Below are 18544 nucleotides of genomic sequence, written 5' to 3'. Positions count from 1 at the left end.
GTACTGACCTCCGCACCATTGAAGGGACCTACAGGTGATACTGCCGTGAGATAATGTAGTAGCAATCCCATGGAATAGAGCTCTGTTCCAAATTCAAACCCCACCCACCAAACTGAAGGGACATTTCCAATCCATAACCCAGGATTTTTGTACATAATTTTCGTTCATTCATAACAATGTTTTCAAAATAAAGCTTTAAAGCTTTGTTAAACCAATAATTTATTTTACACAAAACACAAAGTACTGAAGGAAAGGATGACACAGTGATGCAGTGGTATAACTGCTGCCTTACAGTGCCAGAGACCCAGGTTCGATCCTGACCACGGTCTGTATAGAGTTTGTATGTTCTCCCCGTGATCGTTTTCTCCGGACGCTCCAGTTTTCCTCCCAAACTCTATGGGTTTGTAGGCAATTGGTTTCGGTAAAAAGAGTTGTAAATTGTCCCTCGTGTGTGGGATGGTGTTAGTGTATGGGGTGATCGATGGTCAGCACTGACTCGGTGGGCTGAAGGGCCTGTTTCCATGCTGTATTTCTAAAGGCTAAACATAGCAGATCAGGCAGCATCTGCGGAGAAAATAGATAGGCAATGATACGGGTTGGGATCATTCTCAGAGGCTGAATTCCACCCTTCATGGTGAAGTGGAATCTGACAGGATTTCTGCTCACATCGCTCACTGTATCCCACCCACAGACATCTAGTAGTCGGTAGCCACCAAATGCACAGAGCGAGAGTCCGGATATTAATGTCTTCTGTCCGTTCCCTCCACAGATGCTGCCTGACCCACCAAGCTCCTCCAGCACTTTGTGTTTTGCTCTAGATTCCATCATCTGCAGTTCCTTTTGCCTGAGCGATTTGTTTTAACAGTTACTAAAATTATATATTGCATTGTGTTACTCCATACTGATGAATAATGCTGATGAATGTTTCTTTCTCTTTCTGTTCAGATTGTAAGTGTCGGTAAACACGTCAGAGGCTACCATTATGTCCTGGCCAACTTGGTAAGCACTGGATTGTTACCTTCCTGTTCAGTAGCCATATCATCCAGCTCCTTAAAGATTCAGCTTGCATAATTTTTGGTTTAATGTTTCCTTGCCCATGAAGAGCAAATGGCAGTCCATTCATTACTGGAGTGGCTGACGGGACAATGCTGTGGAGTTCACGCTGCTGTTTAGACTTGGCAGGCAGCATCTGTGAAGGGAATGGACATGATGATGTCTCTGTTCAGCAGCCTGCACACTGATGGAGAGGGGGGGAAGCTTAAAAGAAGGTGTGGGGCAAAGCCTTGCGAGTGATAGTTTGACACAGTGATGGGGCGTGGGGGGGGGGGGGGGGGGGGGGTGGTGGATGGATTGAATAAGTGACAAAGGCAAGAGGTGAAAAGGAGACAAAATGGTGTAAAAATAAGGAAAGAGGAGAGTGAAATGTAATGTCGGAGGGAAATAGGTGGGACAGAGCAGTGTGGAGGGGAAAAGAAGAGGAAAATTGGAAAGGTGGGACTCGGAGATAGGAGAAGACGGGCGTAGCGTTAGAGTTGCAGCCTTACATCGCCAGAGACGGGTTCAAATCTGACTACGGGTGCTGTCAATACGGAGTTCATACGTTCTCCCTAAGACTATGTGGGTTTTCTCCGGGTGCTCCGGTTTCTTCCCACACTCCAAAGACGTGCAGGTTTGTAGGTTAATTGGCTTCCTTAAATTGTCCCTAGTGTGTAAGATAGAACTAGTGTACAACGATTGTTGTTCGGCATGGTCTCAGTGGGCCAGAGTGCCTGTTTCCACGTTGTGTCTCTAAAAGTCTAAAGGCCATATCGTGGAAGAGAAACTCCCTGTCCTTCACTGCAAATACAGTACTTGTGTGGGAAACCGAATGAGAAAAGTAGAGATATATTTAATGGAAAAAATATAGGGTGCTGATGGACAATGAGACTGAGTTTCAAATGCAACGTTCCCTGAAATAATTGACCACTGCTACATGAAACAGTTTAGACCAAATAACCAATGTTGTATTGGCAAAGATACAATGATAATGGGGATATAGTGATTACACCAAAATCAAGGGCTGATGTCTTAACCAAAAATTTGAGTTCAAATAACACCAAAACAACTGGAGAACTTAAATTCAATTAGATAAACCAATTATGGATTTTTTTTTAAATCCCTTTTCAGTCACGGTATCCACAAAATAACTCCATCGACATTTTAAAAAAAACCATCTGATACCCTCAAGGGAAGACAGCATGGTGCCTGACCTCCCTGTGACCCCACAGATAAAGCAATGGCTTTATCTTTTAATTGCCCTCTGACCTGCCTCAGCAAGGCACTGCTTTCAAGTGGCAATGAGAGAAGGGTGATCAATGTCCACCGTGCCAACCACCGTTTGCCAGACATTAGTTCTATCCTACACATTACGGACAATTTACAGAAGCCACTTAACCTACAAACCTGGACGTCTTTGGAATGTGGGAGGAAACCGGAGCACCTGGTGAAAACGCACACGATCACAGCGAGAATGAACAAACTCCATACAGACAGTATCCAGGGTCAGGATCGAACCCGGGTCTCTGGCGCTGTACGTCAGCAGCTCTACCGCTGTTGTGCCGCCATTGGTTGGCGTAAAGCTAAGGGGCCAGATGAGAACTGTATCCAAAACTAGGCTTTGCCCCTGGACCCGGTGTGGAGCGCCATGGCAGGGCAGGAAGGGTTGTTGCTGGTGATTCTCTTCCAAACTGCAGCAAGGGATACGAAGACTCCAGCCATTTTATCCATTAAAACCAGGGAAATTATAGAGTATTCCATTCAGTGTGTGGATGGATCTACCTGTAATGTGGACAAATGAATAAGAATATAATTGCATATAATTCCTATTGTGTCGGCAGGGATTCAAGGATATACCGCTGGATAGATTTATGCACGGTGGAGCTAACGTGACCGGATTCCAAATCGTGGATTACAGCAGACCTGTTGTTACTAAATTCATGCATCGCTGGAAGAAACTGGATCAGAGAGAGTTTCCAGGAACAGACAACGCTCAATTGAAGGTACATTTACCACATGTTAAAAGATAGCCGTGGCTGTACATCCTTACAAGGCGTGAAATAATTGTGGATTAACCTGTAGCATTGAGATTACCTACTAAGTTAGCAGCCTGTTCAGTGTTCTGATCACTTTAAATGTTTTGGACCCTCTGTATGGAATTCAAGGAATGTCTCAGGCATACATTGTTGACCACTGGAATTCCCAGGCAAGCTTTTTTCTAAATTTGTATTCCAAAAATTGAATTTCAACTACAGTTGTTGAACTAAAACTAAAATAGTGCAGTATTAAATACGGTGTAAAACAAATTGGAGGAGCAGCACCTCATATTTTGCTTACAACCAAGTGGTATGAATATTTATTTCCCTAATTTCCCTAATTAACCCCGGCTTTCCCTCTCTCTCTGCCCCTCCCCCACCGTAGTCTTTACCTATCTCCTCACTATCACCTCCTCCACAGCCAACAATGGACTGTTGTGGGTCCTTTGGCCATTGGGGCCAGCTCTGATCTGTTCTGTACCTTTTCATAACTCTAGTTTTCCCTCGTCACTGACTCTCAGTCTGAAGAAGGGTCTCGATCTGAAATGTGACCTATTCCGTTTCTCCAGACATGCTGCCTAACCTGCTGAGTTACTCCAGTGTTTTGTGTCCATCTTCAGTGTAAAATAACAAATCTGCTCCCCAAACTGCACTTTCATGAAACTGATGATTACTTTGAAGAACATTATAAAGGAGCCAATTTATAGTTTTCTTTTTAATCCCCCAATCTCTATTCCATTAATCTTCAGTGAGTGGCAGGGGTATGGTGTGATGTTGTATTGACCTGATATTGCCACTTCAGCCTTTTCTTTCCAAAATTGCTGTACTATTGATCAAATATAACTATTGTTTTCACTTGTAGTTTTGCAGAAATGGGAGCTTAGTGTATTTACAGGAGTTTCCATAGCAGGGTGATTGGCTTGTGTCTGAAACTTAAATAAAGACTATTACAATAGTATATGGATAAAATAGTTTAATATGGACTGGGAAAATAGATGCAAAGGTGAGGCCAGCGTAGCGGCACAATTGCTGCCTTAAACCCCTGTCCTACATGGGGGATTTGTTTGGCGACCACATGCGACTAGGCTGTCGTCACATGGTCACTGGGGTGTCGCCTGTATAGCCGTGAGTAGTCTCCAAAGAGTCGTAGCGTCTTTCTGGTCGCCGCTGGATTTTCAGAATGTTGAAATTTTTTTGGTGACAGTGGGTTTGACGCCAATGTGCGTAACTTGACGTAGGTGCTGTCATATCTTGTCGCCAGGTGACGTAGGTTGTCGCCAGTGCTGACTTCGGTGGATTCCATTGGCGACTACCTACGTCAACCTACGTCAACCGGCGACAGGTACCGGCATCAAAACCAGCGGCGAGAATGATGTGAATTGTCTTCAATTGTCTTCAGTTGTCGCCGACATGGTGGTAGCTTGTCGTAGCGTCACAGGTGGACATAGGTTGACTTTGGTTGTCGTAGGTTGTTGCCTGTGTGGTCGTAGGTTGTCGTAGGTGCGGTCATAGGTGGACGTCCTACTCATGACGATTGGGTCGCCGGTTGTCGGTAGCTTGACATCGACTAGGTGGCAGGTTATTGTAGATTGTCGTAGACATTGTCGTAGGGGGGTCTAGTCGACGGTTTTTCGGCGAACTGCTACACTATGACAGTCGCCGGCAATCGCCCCAAAAAACAATTATGTGGGATGGGCCCTTTACAGTGCCAAAAACCCGGGTTCAATCCTGACCAGGGGTACTGTCTGTACGGAGTTTGCACATTCTCCCTGTGACCACGAGAGTTTTCTCCGGGTGCTCTAATTTTCTCCCACACTCCAAAGTGGTAAGTTAATTGGTTTCGGTAAGTTGTGAAATTGCCACTAGTATGTGTAGGTTAGTGTGCGCAGCCCAAGTGGCTGTCAATTTTCTCTAAAGATGTGATGGGAGTGGTAAACACTGAGGTCACAGGCACTGACCTCCCCACCATTAAAGGGATCTATAGGAGGCATGGCCTCAAAAAAGGCAGCCAGTATCATGAGGGGCCCACACCCACCTGGCCATGCTCTCATTTCACTCCTACCATCGACAAGAAGGTACAGGACTCTGAAAACCATGACCACCAGGTTCAAGAAGTTGTCAGCTTCTTCCTGACAACGTTTTGGTCCCTTGTGCTGGGTAGGTATTGGAAACGTAGATTTACAGCTGTATCCAGTTACCAGACACACAGTGAGAGTTCTGGAGAGTTGTTTCAGTCACAAGATCAAGTCCCGCAAATGGCTGCTGGGAGATTTAAGTTCACACAGTTAAAAGCATCTGAAATTTAACAAATGTTAGTGTCTCTAACAGTAACTGCGACACTCCTAGAACGTTGGAAAAACTATTTGGATCACTAACTTCCTTCAGTGGACAAAATCTCGTCCAGTCTGCCCTCTATGTAACTGCAGACCTCCAGCATTTTTCGATGTTCATGGATGCAGCCCAGACCATCACACAAACCAGCCTTCCATTAACTCCATTTGCACTTCATGCTGCCTCGGCAAGGCCACCAGCATAATCAAGGACCAGTCTCACCTCAGTCACTCCCTCTTCTCCCCGCTCCCATCAGGCAAGAGGTACAGAAGTGTGAAAACACACATCTCCAGATTCAGGATCTGTTTCTTCCCAGCTGTTATCAGGCAACTGAACCACCTTCTCAACAACTAGAGAGTGGTCCTGGCCTACCATCTACCTTATTGAAAACCCTCAGGTCATCTTTAATCAAACTTTACTGGACTTTACCTTGCACTAAACATTATTCCCTTTATCATGTATCTGTATACTGTGGATGGCTCGATTGTAATCATATGTGGTCTTTCCGCTGTCTAGCACACAGCAAAAGTTTTTCACTCTACCTCGGTACACATGACAAGAAACTAAACAAAACTAATTTTAATTTTGTTTAGTTTCTTGTCATGTGTACCGAGGTAGAGTGAAAAGCTTTTGCTGTGTGCTAGACAGCGGAAAGACCACATATGATTACAATCGAGCCATCCACAGTATACAGATACATGATAAAGGGAATAATGTTATATCCTTCCGCCCCCCTGACATCAGTCTGAAGAAGGGTCTCGACCCGAAACGTCACCCATTCCTTCTCTCCCGAGATGCTGCCTGACCTGCTGAGTTACTCCAGCATTTTGTGAATAAATCGATTTGTACCGGCATCTGCAGTTATTTTCTTATATTATATAAACAAAACTAATTGATTGTTTCTGCAGTTCTTGGGCAATCAAGGAAAGGCAATAAATGGCAATGTTTCTAGAGACAACCTCATCCTGGAAACAATCTTTAAAAAAATAATTCAAAGTACAAAATAGCACTATTTTGGATTGCCAGCACTTCTTAAAGTGTTTTACAACCAATAAACTACCATTCAAGTGCATTACTGTAATTGTATAGGCAAAGCCCAACATGACTGCATGCAGAAAAGTAGCACAAAGAGTAAAGCATCTCAAGTAAACATTTTTCAGTGTTGTTGGCTGAGGGAAGTATGTTGGCGAGGGCACTGCCAATCGTGACTCAGTCTGAACAAAGGTTCTAACCCAAAATGTCATCCGTCCATTCCCTCCACAAATGCTGCCTGACCCGCTGAGTTCCTCCAGCACTTTGTGTTGTCTCAGGATTGCTGCATCTGCAATCTCTTGTTCAATGATTCAATGCTATTTTATTGTCACAGGCACCAAGGTGCAGTGAAATCCATTGTTTGCATACAGTTCAGTAAAAATATTATTATGCGTAAGCACAATCAGACCTTAATAATAAATTACATTAAGGCTGTACACAAGTCAACACCTTTCTAACACAATCTTGTACTAAAGAGTCATAGAATCATACAGCACGGAAATAGGCAGTTCAGCCCAACTTGCCCACACCGACCGACATGTCCCACCTACACTAGTCCCACCTGCCCACCTTTGGCCCATATCCCTCTAAATCTTCAAGTTTTACCCTTCAAGTTTGAATGTTCTTCATGATGTAATGTCTTAAATTGACATTAAAGGCCCGTTGTCCCGGCGACGGCACTGGGCCGGAGTTGGTGGGATTGGCCTGGCCAGGCGATGTGTCGGTGTCCTCCACCGCTGCTCTTCTCTGCGTGCTCTGCTGTAGTCTCCAGCGGCAGGGGTTTTTTATAGGTGGTGTCCTTGAGCCGGCACTGAATCCAAGGTTTAACATCAGTCTGAAGCTGACGATGCAGGTTTCGGGTGAGTGAATGAACCAGTTGAAGCGAGCAGGCAATATAAAGAGATTTCCCCACTTGTTAGCTTTCAGACGATCCAGATCCTTATCACGAAAATAATTAGTTGAGTTACTTTGAACGAGTAGGTAATTTGTGAGAAAGGAAACCTCTCGCAGAGCAACTTATTCAGCTTATCAGTGAAGGAAAGGTTGCAGTAATAAAGTTTCTATAGATGTTTGTATCTAAATAATCAAAAGCAAAATAGGACAGAGTGAAAATCATTCTTCAAAGCAGCCTGTCTTGTTAAAATTCAGAGCATATTGAAAATTAATCCAGCATTTAACAGCCTGCAAATGTATTTCAGATTGTATTCCAATTGTGATAAATGTGCATCTCGTGTAATATACCCTGATATATTTAGACTTTAGAGATACAGCGCAGAAACAGACCCTTCGCCCACAGAGTCTGCGCCGACTAGCATCGTCCTAGAGACTATTTACAATTTTACCGAAGACAATTAACCTACATCTTTAGAGTGTAAGGCTTGAGAGTGTGGGAGGAAACCGGAGCACCCGGAGAAAACCTATGCGGTCACGGGGAGAACGTACAAACGCCATTCAGATAGCACCTCTCCTGAACGAGAATGGGAAATGGGATTGTTCCCCAAGACTTACTGGACAAGGAAACACACATGATTTAGTACCATGTCTCTTGGCTGTACTTTTGTCTGTACTTTTTTTGTTTCTGTTACATGTCTCTAATTTATGAAGACTCTACTCTCTCCATTTGTACACGACACCTTTGGAAACATGCTTTGTATTCATTCTCAAAAATGATTCAATGACACTTTATTGTCACATGTATTTAGATGCAGTGAAATGCTTTTTTCTTTACATACAAGCCGGTAAAATCATGTGGCAGACCTCACCCAGGCAGTGCACAAGTGTCTCGACGTTTTGGCGCTGACAAAGTAACAAAAGTTCACCGAACAGTCCTATCTACTGCCTGCCCCCACATTTGGCAACAGCCCCCCCCCCACCCCCACTGGGTCCCCCCTTCGTTCAAGGAGAACCCACCCCCCCCCCCCGTTCCTGGAGGCCCCCCATCCACCAACCGGGTTTCCACTTCATTCACGACATCCCTCCTCACTCTCCAACGGGCCCCTGATGGAATGAAAGGAAAGGGTCATTTGCCTCTTGGAATGACCGGGGAAGTTTCTGCACAGTGGGAAATAAAGCTCTGGGAGCCTCGCGCCAGGGCAGCAGAGGGAAGTGATGGTTGGGTGGAAAGTGTTCTCGGGCAAACTGGACAAGAATTATACCAGAGTCATAATTGACCACGTGGGATTTCTCCATGTGCTCTGGTTTCCTCCCACATACCAAAGACGTGCAGGATGATAGGTTCATTGGCTCCGGTAAAATAAATTGTAAATTGTCCCTTGTGTGCATTATAGTGCTGGCTCAGTGGGCCTAAGGGCCTGTTTCTGTGCTGTATTTCTAAAGTCTAAAGATCACGTGCAGGCAGAGGAGATTAGTTTAACTTGGCATTATGTTCGGCACAGACACTGTAGGACCTGTTCCTGTGCTCTACAGTTTTATGTTCTATGATTCATGGTTTGCACTGATTAAAAGCAAGAGTCATCCCAGGTGCAAGGACAGTTATCAGATATGCATGAAAAGCGGAAGCAACTTCTGGTCTTTAATTTAAATTGTTGCTGTGATCTCTTCAGTCTGTCTCCCTGCCTTCAGAGATCAGTATGCTCTCTGTCTATTTCTGTGCTGTGTCAGCTTTCCACAGCATTAATGTATGTACTGCGTGCCTCCTGAGAAACCTCCAGCTCCATCAGATACATAGTGAAGTAGTTATTCACACATCAGATTTGATGGTAACCAAGCGAATGCATTCATTGAAAAAAAAACCAAAAGGCACTGCAAATGCTGGAAATCCCATTAGGACAATTGAAGCCCCCAAGATTCAAAGTTGGACACAGATGAATAAGATTCAGAAATAGAATCGCATTTCCTTACTTACAGATTAAGAATTTCTAATAGATGAAGTTTCTACATCCCAATTGACAGTAAAACTGTGGTTCGCTTTTGCACCAAGATCACTTATAATAGCAAAACAAGAAAAGACACAAAGTGCTGGAGTAACTCAGCAGATCAGGCAGGATCCCTGGAGAACATGGATAGGTGATGTTTTTTTGTCGGGACCCTTCTGCAGATTAAGAAGTCTGAAAAAGGGACCTGATCTGAAACATTACCTATCCATGTTCTCCAGGGATGCTGCCTGAGCCGCTGAGTTACTCCAGCACTTTGTATCTTCCCTATTTATAATATAGTTGCACAATAATATGGTTCACAGAATTCTCTTCATGTGTGGTTGCGTGTAAAACTATCCTCTAATAATTTCCTCTAATTATTATTCCCTAATAATTTGAGTGAATCCAAATGGTAGGGTCTTAACCTTCTTGTCCTGCCTGCCTTTTTTTTCATCTATCTTGACCTTCCCAAGTGCTATAAAGCTGAATTAGTCTGCCGTCAAATCATGTTGTTCATATTGGGGCGGCATGGTGTTGCAGTGGGAGAGTTGCTGCCTTAAAGCGCCAGAGACCCGGGTTGGATCCTGACTATGGGTGCTGTCTGTACAGAGTTTGAACGTTCTCCCTGTGACCGCATGGGTTTCTCCGGGTGCTCCGGTTTCCTCCCACACTCCAAAGACATGCAACTCCCTGACTCCCTGGTTAACTCATCCCTTCCCACCCAAACCACCCTCTCCCCAGGTACCTTCTCCTGCAACGGTAGAAGATGCAACAGCAGTCCGTGCACATCCTCCCTCGACTGTCCAGGCCTCCCGACAGTCCTTTCAGGTTAGGCAGAGGTTCATTTGCTCCTCCTCCAACCTCATCTACTGTATCCATTGTTCAAGATGTGGACTCTTAAATATCGGCGAGACCTAACATAGACTGGGCAATCGTTTTGCTGAACATCTTCGCTCAGTCCACCTGAACCTACCTAATCTCCCAGTTGCTAAATACTTTCATTCTCCTTCCTATTCCCACCTGAACCTTTCTGTCCTAGCCCCTCCATTGTCAGAGTGAGGCTAAACACAAATTGGAGGAACAGCATCTCATATTTCGCTTGGACAGCTTTCAGCCCAATGGTGTGAATGGTGTGAATCTTGATTTCACTCACTTCAGGTAGCCCCAGCATTCCCTCTCTCTCTATTCTTTCCCCACCCAAGTAGCACGAGCTGCTCATTTTCACCCAACAAACAGCGCAATAGCCTTTTCCCTTTATCATCGTTACTTTTTTGCATATCTTTCATTCATTGTTCTTTATCTCTCTACATCATCGTCCATATCTCTCGTTTCCCTTCTTCATAACCAGTCTGAAGAAGGGTCTTGACCCAAAATGTCATCCATTCTTTCTCTCCAGAGATGTTGCCTGTCCCGCTGAGTTACTCCAGCTTTTTGTGTCTATCTTGGGTTTAGACCAGCATCTGCAGTTCCTTCCTACAGGTTTGTAGGTTAATTTGCTTTGGTAAAAATAGCCCCTAGTGTGTTGGATAGTGCCGGTCTAGGGGATGGTTGGCGTGGACTCGGTGGGCCGAAGGGCTTATTTCCGTGCTGCATCTTTAAACTAAACTAAACTAAAAATATTATGTAGCACATTGTAAGGGAGCATGGGAATTGCATTTGTCTGTGGTCGGAAATGTAATACAACTGAATGCACCACCGAGAGTTGCTGTCAAACGTATCAATGGCTTCCAGCTGATTCGATGTCTCCTACCCAACAGGGTCATTTTATATTTTTGTGGACATTGGGCCAAAATTCCTTGTGACCTGATCCCAGTAATTCTGAGCAGTTTGCTTCCTTTGCTGCCCTTTCAACAGTCGTTGCTTCTGAATTTGGGTGGGCATCTAATCAGCATGCAACGAGTGTCCAGAGGCTCCATCTCTGCCTCTGGTGTTGATGAGTAAAGCAGGGGTGGTCTTGACTCTAAATCACTCCTTTCCAAGCAGTCAACATGTCCTCAACTTTTGATAAACTTTATGTCTTCTCCTTGGAAGTTGACCCTCGCTGCAGTTGTTGATCTTATGGTCAATGAATGCCTCTCCTCACTCAGTACAGTGGGACAGCTGGAAGCCTTTCCTCAGCCAATATACTGCCCTTCCTTTATCCACAATTGGCAGTGTAAACCCTAACGTAAAGACTCTCTGCCTCTAGGTTTAACTTGCCTTGTACATAGAACACTACAGCACAGGACAGCACAATATTTGTGCTGAACATGTTGCCACGTTAAACTGATCCATCTCTCTCTAATCCCTGGACTTCAAAGTGCCTATCCAAAAGCCTTAGATGCCACTATCATATCTGTCACCACCACCACCCCCCGACAGTGTGTCCCAGGCCCCCACCACACTCTGTGTAACAAAAAACTTGCCCGCGCATCTTCATTACACTTTCCCCTTCTCACCTTATAGCTATGCCCTCGAGTGTTGGTCTTTTCCACCCTGGGAGAAAGGTTCTGACTGTCTCCCCTATCTATGCCTCTCATAGTTTCAGATAATTCTTTTGTTTCCCCTCGACCTCTGACATTCCAGAGAAAACAACCCAAGTCTGTCCAACCTCTCCCTCTAGCCGAAACTCTCCCATCTGGGCAGTATTCTGGTAAACCTCCTCTGCACCCTCTCGAAAGCCTCCACATCTTTCCTGTAATGGGGTGACCAGAACTCCATGCCTAATCATACTCTTATAGAGCTGCATCAAGACTTCATGACTCTTATTCAATGCCCCCTTAGCAATGACAGCAAGCATAACATAAGCAAAGACGTACAGGTATGTAGGTTAATTGACTGGGTAAATGTAAAAAATTGTCCCTAGTGGGTGTAGGATAGTGTTAATGTGCGGGGATCGCTGGGCGGCGCGGACTTGGTGGGCCGAAAAGGCCTGTTTCCGCGCTGTATATATATGATATGATGATATGATGATAACATACACCTTGTTAACCTTGTGTTGCCACATTCTGTGGGCTATGAACTCTGTGAGCTGTTAACTGATCAGCCCACTCCGGAAGGCTTCAGGAGGGATCTCCTTGACATTCCCCATGGACCAGCCTGCGAATGCTTTGCTGCTGTTTCCCTGGCGTGTATGTGAAGCCCACTGCTTGCCTTTGTTTGACTCCAAGAGAAATCGCAATAATATTTAGATCGCTCTCCCCCAACCTAGTCGCCCTACTAGTTTCACTGTTCGCACCCCCTGTATCCCTTCATTATCACACCTTCCCCAGCCAACAATGGGCTATCATGGGATCCATCCTTCATTGGTCATCTGTTGCCAGTCCTGCTTTGTTCTGGCCTTTTGCTGCCTCCAGTTCCTTCCCCTCTACTTTCAGTCTGAAGAAGGGTCCCGACCCGAAACATCACCCATCCTTTTTCTCTAGAGATGCTGCCTGACCCGCTGAGTTACTCCGGCACTTTTGTGTCGATCTATGGATCTGTGTGAGCCAGCAACCAAGTACTAATGAAGTGAATAGTTACAATCTGGGATGGCTGCCTGATTGAGTGATGGCTATGGATTCAACAGTGACTTTAAAATAGCAGTGGATACATATTTGTAAAGGGCAACTCTGTCAAGCTCTGTGAGAAGACGGGGATGTAATGCCGAGGCTTTATATGGCACTTATCAGAAAACATTTAGAGTATTGTGAGCAGTTCTGGGCACCCTACCCCCAGTTTCAATCTGAAGAAGGGTTCCAACCTCTGACGTCAATTATTCTTTTTCTCCGGAAATGCTGCCTGAACTGCTGAATTACTGCAGCACTTTGTGTCTTTCTTTGGGACAAACCAGCGTCTGCAGTTCCTCCTTTCACAATAATTTTTTTTTTTGGTCTGAAGCTTATTACATTTTCCCATAAATGCAACTCACAGACGGGTTTAGAAATCACGAATTACATTAAAATTTAGGCTTTGAACCATTAATTCCTCAAGGAAAATCTGGCTGCCTGTGCTGTCTATTCCTATTAACTAATGAACCTGCTGGCTGCACAATGTTGCAGTCATATTCTGATATTTGACCCTGAGTAACTTTGGCCATGACTTTGTTTGCTGTATAGTTGGTTGCATCCTGCCAGCTACACAAAGAGTAGATCTTCACAGGAGGCGATTAGGAGATTTACATGGACCTCGATTCCCCTACTCTGGGCAAAAGAACTTTCTAAGCCTTCTAACGAAGTAGAGGTGCTGATGTGCTGTCACGGCCATTGCTTTGATGTAAACTAAAGAGCAACCAGTGTGGAGTTGCCCCTCAGATTCCTATTAAATCTTTCCCCCTTCACCTTAAACCTATGCCCTCTGGTTCTTGATTCCCCTACTCTGAGCAAAAGACTCTGTGCATTTACCCAACCTATTCTTCTCATGATTTTGTACACCTCTACAACTTTCTGTTCTTACAGTAAAGGGTTAGCTGAACAGTTTTTCCCGGCAAAAGTAAGACTTTTCCTAATTTTAGTTTAGTTAAGAGATACAGGGCAGAAACAGGCCCTTCGGCCCACCGAGTCCACGCCGACCAACGATCCCCACGCATAACACTATCCCGCACACTAGGGACAATTTACAATTTTACCAAAGCCAATTAACCTAAAATCCTGTACGTCTTTGGAGAGCGGAAGGGAACCAGGGCTCCCGGAGAAAACCCACGCAGGTCACGAGGGGGTCGTACAAACTCTCTACAGACAGCACCCGTAGTCAGAATCAAACCCGGGTCTCTGGCAGTAAGTAAACTCTACTGCTGTGCCACCGTGCGCCACGTGATGCCAACATACCATAATTTTATTATGGTACTTGATACTTTTGCTCATTATAGTGAATTGAAACAAACAATTTACCAGTTCTGCTGATTTCTAGGCTCTCGTTATACTTTGCACTTTGAAACTGATAATGTGTGTGTGTGTGTGTGTGTGTGTGTGTGTGTGTGTGTGTGTGTGTGTGTGTGTGTGTGTGTGTGTGTGTGTGTGTGTGTGTGTGTTAGTATTACATGGAAATTTAATGCAGAATGTTAGCGGGAGGAGTGAGAATAATCTAAAATGATTATTGAAGAAAAAACAGAATCACAAACTGAAGTCTCAAACTGAACATTCTGCCGGTGGCCATTCTGCCTGTTTAACGTCAGGAACAGACAGTCGACTAATGCAGTGAAGGCAGACTCAGTGGAACCACGCAGAGAATAAATCAATCGTTTTCTCATTCAGCTAAAGTGGAGAATAGAGACTTGGTGCCAATACAGGAGGGAACTGAGCGCAGTAGAACTACGGCCCACGCACGACCTCAGTGACAATCTGATTGATGAACCAAATGGCTTTGTTTCATATCTTGCATTCTTACGAAGCAATGCACCTTCTGCTTAGCTTCTTATGGGTCGTTCACAAAGAAAGGCATGTTCCCTTGCAGAAATCCCAATGGAGAAATTTAACTCAACTGCAGGGTTTTGACGTTAAACCACCCTGGTTTTCTCAAGAAATATCTGTCAGACCTTTTCATTTTTGCATTAAGAGGCTAAAGCGTGTTATTGTAACAATGAATGTAATGCAGTTGTGATGAATGGTTATGGAGTCATACAGCATGGAAACAGGCCCTTCGGCCCAATTTGTCCATGCTGACCAACATCCCCCATCTACACTAGTCCCACCTGCCTACGTTTGGCCCATCTATCCTATCTGTCTAAATGTCTCTAAAACGTTGCAATAATACCTGCCTCAGCTACCTCCTCTGGCAGCTCATTTCGTACACACACCACCCTTTGTGTTAAAAAGTTACTCCTTGGGTTCCTATTAAATCTTCCCCCCTTCACCTTAAACCAATGTGCCCTGGTTCTCGATTTTCCTACTCTGGGCAAAAGATTGTGCATTCACCCAATCTATTCCACTCATGATTTCATACACCTCTATAAGACAGGTTATTTCTGTTCTTTCAGTAAAAGATTAGTTAAACACTTTTTCTTGCCAAAAGTAAGACTTTTCCTAATTTTATTATGGTACTTGATACTTTTGCTCATTATAGTGAATTAAGCAAAAAATTTGCCAGTTCTGCTAATTTCTCATTATACTTCGCACTTTCAAACTGATAATTAGTGTGTGCCTAAGTGTGGCATGTGGTCTCATCTCCATCCCATTATAGAGTGAAAGGAAAAGCAATGTGTTTGCGTTCAATTTTCCCCAGGAGAGCACTGAGCCCAGCTGCTACCTCCTGCCATGCATTTTGTACAGGCAGCCCTTGTGAAGAATGTCCTGGAGTCCTAACAAAATGGTCTACATGGTTGGTGAATGGCATGGGAGAGCTCCCATCATATAATAGTCCGCATGGGCAAGTCGGGCCGAATGGCATGTTTCTGCACTGCATGACTCTATGACTCTTAGTTAGTATGTAATGTTTTTGAACAAAGTAGTTGAAAATGGATGAAAACATTTCTATTTGTAGGATTCATCTATCTTTTAATCAGTCTCAAACAAGGTATTGCTCCCAAATCTCAATTCTCTTTGATAGCCTCCATGAAATAACTCCCATGGCAGCTCTGCACCGAGCCATCAAATTCAATATAATTTGTTGAATCGGTATGTCAGGACCTCCTAAATTCATATGGGTTGAATGCTTCAGAAATTATGTTTTAAACTTAATTCACAAGCAGTCGCTTTACAAAGAATAATTAATTTCTCAGCCGCAAGTTCATGGTCAAGTGGAGTAATGTGGAGATTGGGACATTATTTATAGGTAATAATTTCAGTGTCTGTCAGTCGCCACTGAAGGCTGAGACCAAGCGCGGCTATGAAGTTAAGATGAGGATTGGGAGCAGAGTTGAGGTGAGCACCGCATACATTTACCTGTCAGGGAAGGTGTGTTACCAATGCAGTGAAGTAAATCCATGAACGTCTCTGGTCTGCCAGAATTTCACGCAAGCATCAAAAATCTATGAAAATCCACAAAATAATCTACAAAAACCTGTGAACATAGCTCCGACCACCACACAAAGCAACCTCCATTCTATTGACTCCATCTACACTTTAGGCTACCTCGGCAAGGCCACCAGCATAATCATGGACAAGTCTTACCTCAGACCTTCTCCCCTCTCCCATCAGGCAAGAGGTACAATAGACAATAGACAATAGGTGCAGGAGTAGGCCATTCAGCCCTTCGAGCCAGCACCGCCATTCAATGCGATCATGGCTGATCACTCTCAATCAGTACCCCGTTCCTGCCTTCTCCCCATACCCCCTCACTCCGCTATCCTTAAGAGCTCTATCCAGCTCTCTCTTGAAAGCATCCAATGAACTGGCCTCCACTGCCTTCTGAGGCAGAGAATTCCACACCTTCACCACCCTCTGACTGAAAAAGTTCTTCCTCATCTCCGTTCTAAATGGCCTACCCCTTATTCTTAAACTGTGGCCCCTTGTTCTGGACTCCCCCAACATTGGGAACATGTTATCTGCCTCTAATGTGTCCAATCCCCTAATTATCTTATATGTTTCAATAAGATCCCCCCTCATCCTTCTAAATTCCAGTGTATACAAGCCCAATCGCTCCAGCCTTTCAACATACGACAGCCCCGCCATTCCGGGAATTAACCTAGTGAACCTACGCTGCACGCCCTCCATAGCAAGAATATCCTTCCTCAAATTTGGAGACCAAAACTGCACACAGTACTCCAGGTGCGGTCTCACCAGGGCCCGGTACAACTGTAGAAGGACCTCTTTGCTCCTATACTCAACTCCTCTTGTTACGAAGGCCAACATTCCATTGGCTTTCTTCACTGCCTGCTGTACCTGCATGCTTCCTTTCATTGACTGATGCACTAGGACACCCAGATCTCGTTGAACTCCCCCTCCTCCTACAGAAGTGTGAAAACATACACCTCCAGATTCAGGGATAGTTTCTTCCCAGCTGTAATCAAACAATTGAACCATCCTTTCATCGACTAGAGCCATCCCAAGCTGCCATCTACCTCATTGAAGACTCTCAGACTATCTTTACTGCTCATCTTGCACTAAACATTATTCCCTTTATCAGGTATCTGGGCATTGTGAACGGCTCGATTGTAATCAAGTATGGTCTTTCTGCTGACTAGTTAGCATGTGCCAAAAAAAGCTTTTCACTGTACCTTGGTACACGTATAAACTAAACTCAATCAAAAGGAGGCTTTCAGACAATCCTGACTGTGCTATTTGAAGAAGGGCTACTCCGGCAAATTCTCCACTGGGTCCATGGATCTGCAGATTGTGGCTCTTCAAATACGCAAACGGGTCAAGGTAATAGACAAAGTGCTGGAGTAACTCAGCGTGTCAAGCAGCATCTCTGGAGAACATGGACAGATGACATTCCATTTTTTTGTAAACCAGAATCTGCCGTTCCTTGTGTCTATCGGTCAAGGTAATGATGGTTTCTGCTTCTGTCACCCGTTCCTCAGTAGATTCTAGACCCCTACCAACCTCTGGGTGACAGCAAAATGTCCTCATCTCCCCTGTAATCCGCTTGTCAATTATTTTAAAATTATGCCCCTCAGTTTTGAGCCCTTGTAAAGAAGAACATATCCTTCCTATTTATTCTATGCAGGCTAGTCTTAATTTTATAAATCTAAATTAAATCTTCCCTCAGGCACCTTTGTTCTAAACATAGCCAATCTTTCCTCGTAGTTACAATTCTCACTTCCTAACAACGCTCGCTTAATAATGTATCTATGGAACTAATGCGCGACAATGCCTTATAACATTGAGAATTATATTCTGCATTCTGCATCTTTCCTTTTGCTCTATCTATTGTACTGAGTTTGAACTGATTGTATCTATATATGGTATATCTGCTCTGCTTGGATTGCATGCAAAACAAAGCTGTGACAATAATAAACCTAAACCACTTACATTTAGAGCCATAGAAGCATACAGCATGGAAACAGGCCCTTCAGACCAACTTGCCCACACCAACGTCACCACTAGCCCCATCTACCTGCATTTGATGCTGTGTTTACCCTATAACATGCTGACCAGGATAACGGGCAGTACACAAACTGTGACCGAAATAGTGTTATATCCCTGCCCTTATAGTTATATCCCAGCTAATAAAGAAAAGCATCCCACATGACTTTTCAACCATGTTATTTACCCGATCTGCTAACCTTAAGAGCCTCTGGATTTACATTGTGCTAAACCACTCAATATACACCTATTTATCGTGCACTATTCAATGATTCAGTAATTGAGTTTACACTTTATTGTCACATGTACCTAG

General features: G+C 44.3%; 1 protein-coding gene across 13 annotated transcripts in view; it reads left to right on the top strand.

Annotated features, from left to right (window-relative positions):
• Nucleotides 1–18544, top strand: part of LOC144595252 (glutamate receptor 4) — a 172964-nt gene that overhangs the window by 71657 nt on the left and 82763 nt on the right. For all 13 annotated transcript variants that reach the window (XR_013547475.1, XM_078402511.1, XM_078402509.1 and 10 more), the window contains exons 5-6: nt 946–999; nt 2877–3038. Coding sequence is in view for 12 of the 13 variants with exons in the window: in XM_078402511.1 (XP_078258637.1) it covers nt 946–999; nt 2877–3038 (216 nt within the window). In the remaining variant the exon portion in view is untranslated. The remainder of the gene's footprint in view (nt 1–945; nt 1000–2876; nt 3039–18544) is intronic.

This window comes from Rhinoraja longicauda, chromosome 7, assembly GCF_053455715.1.
Source record: "Rhinoraja longicauda isolate Sanriku21f chromosome 7, sRhiLon1.1, whole genome shotgun sequence".
Classification (NCBI taxonomy): domain Eukaryota; kingdom Metazoa; phylum Chordata; class Chondrichthyes; order Rajiformes; family Arhynchobatidae; genus Rhinoraja; species Rhinoraja longicauda.
The sequence above is the reverse complement of the archived record's forward strand: the minus strand, read 5'-3'. Positions and strand labels throughout refer to the sequence as shown.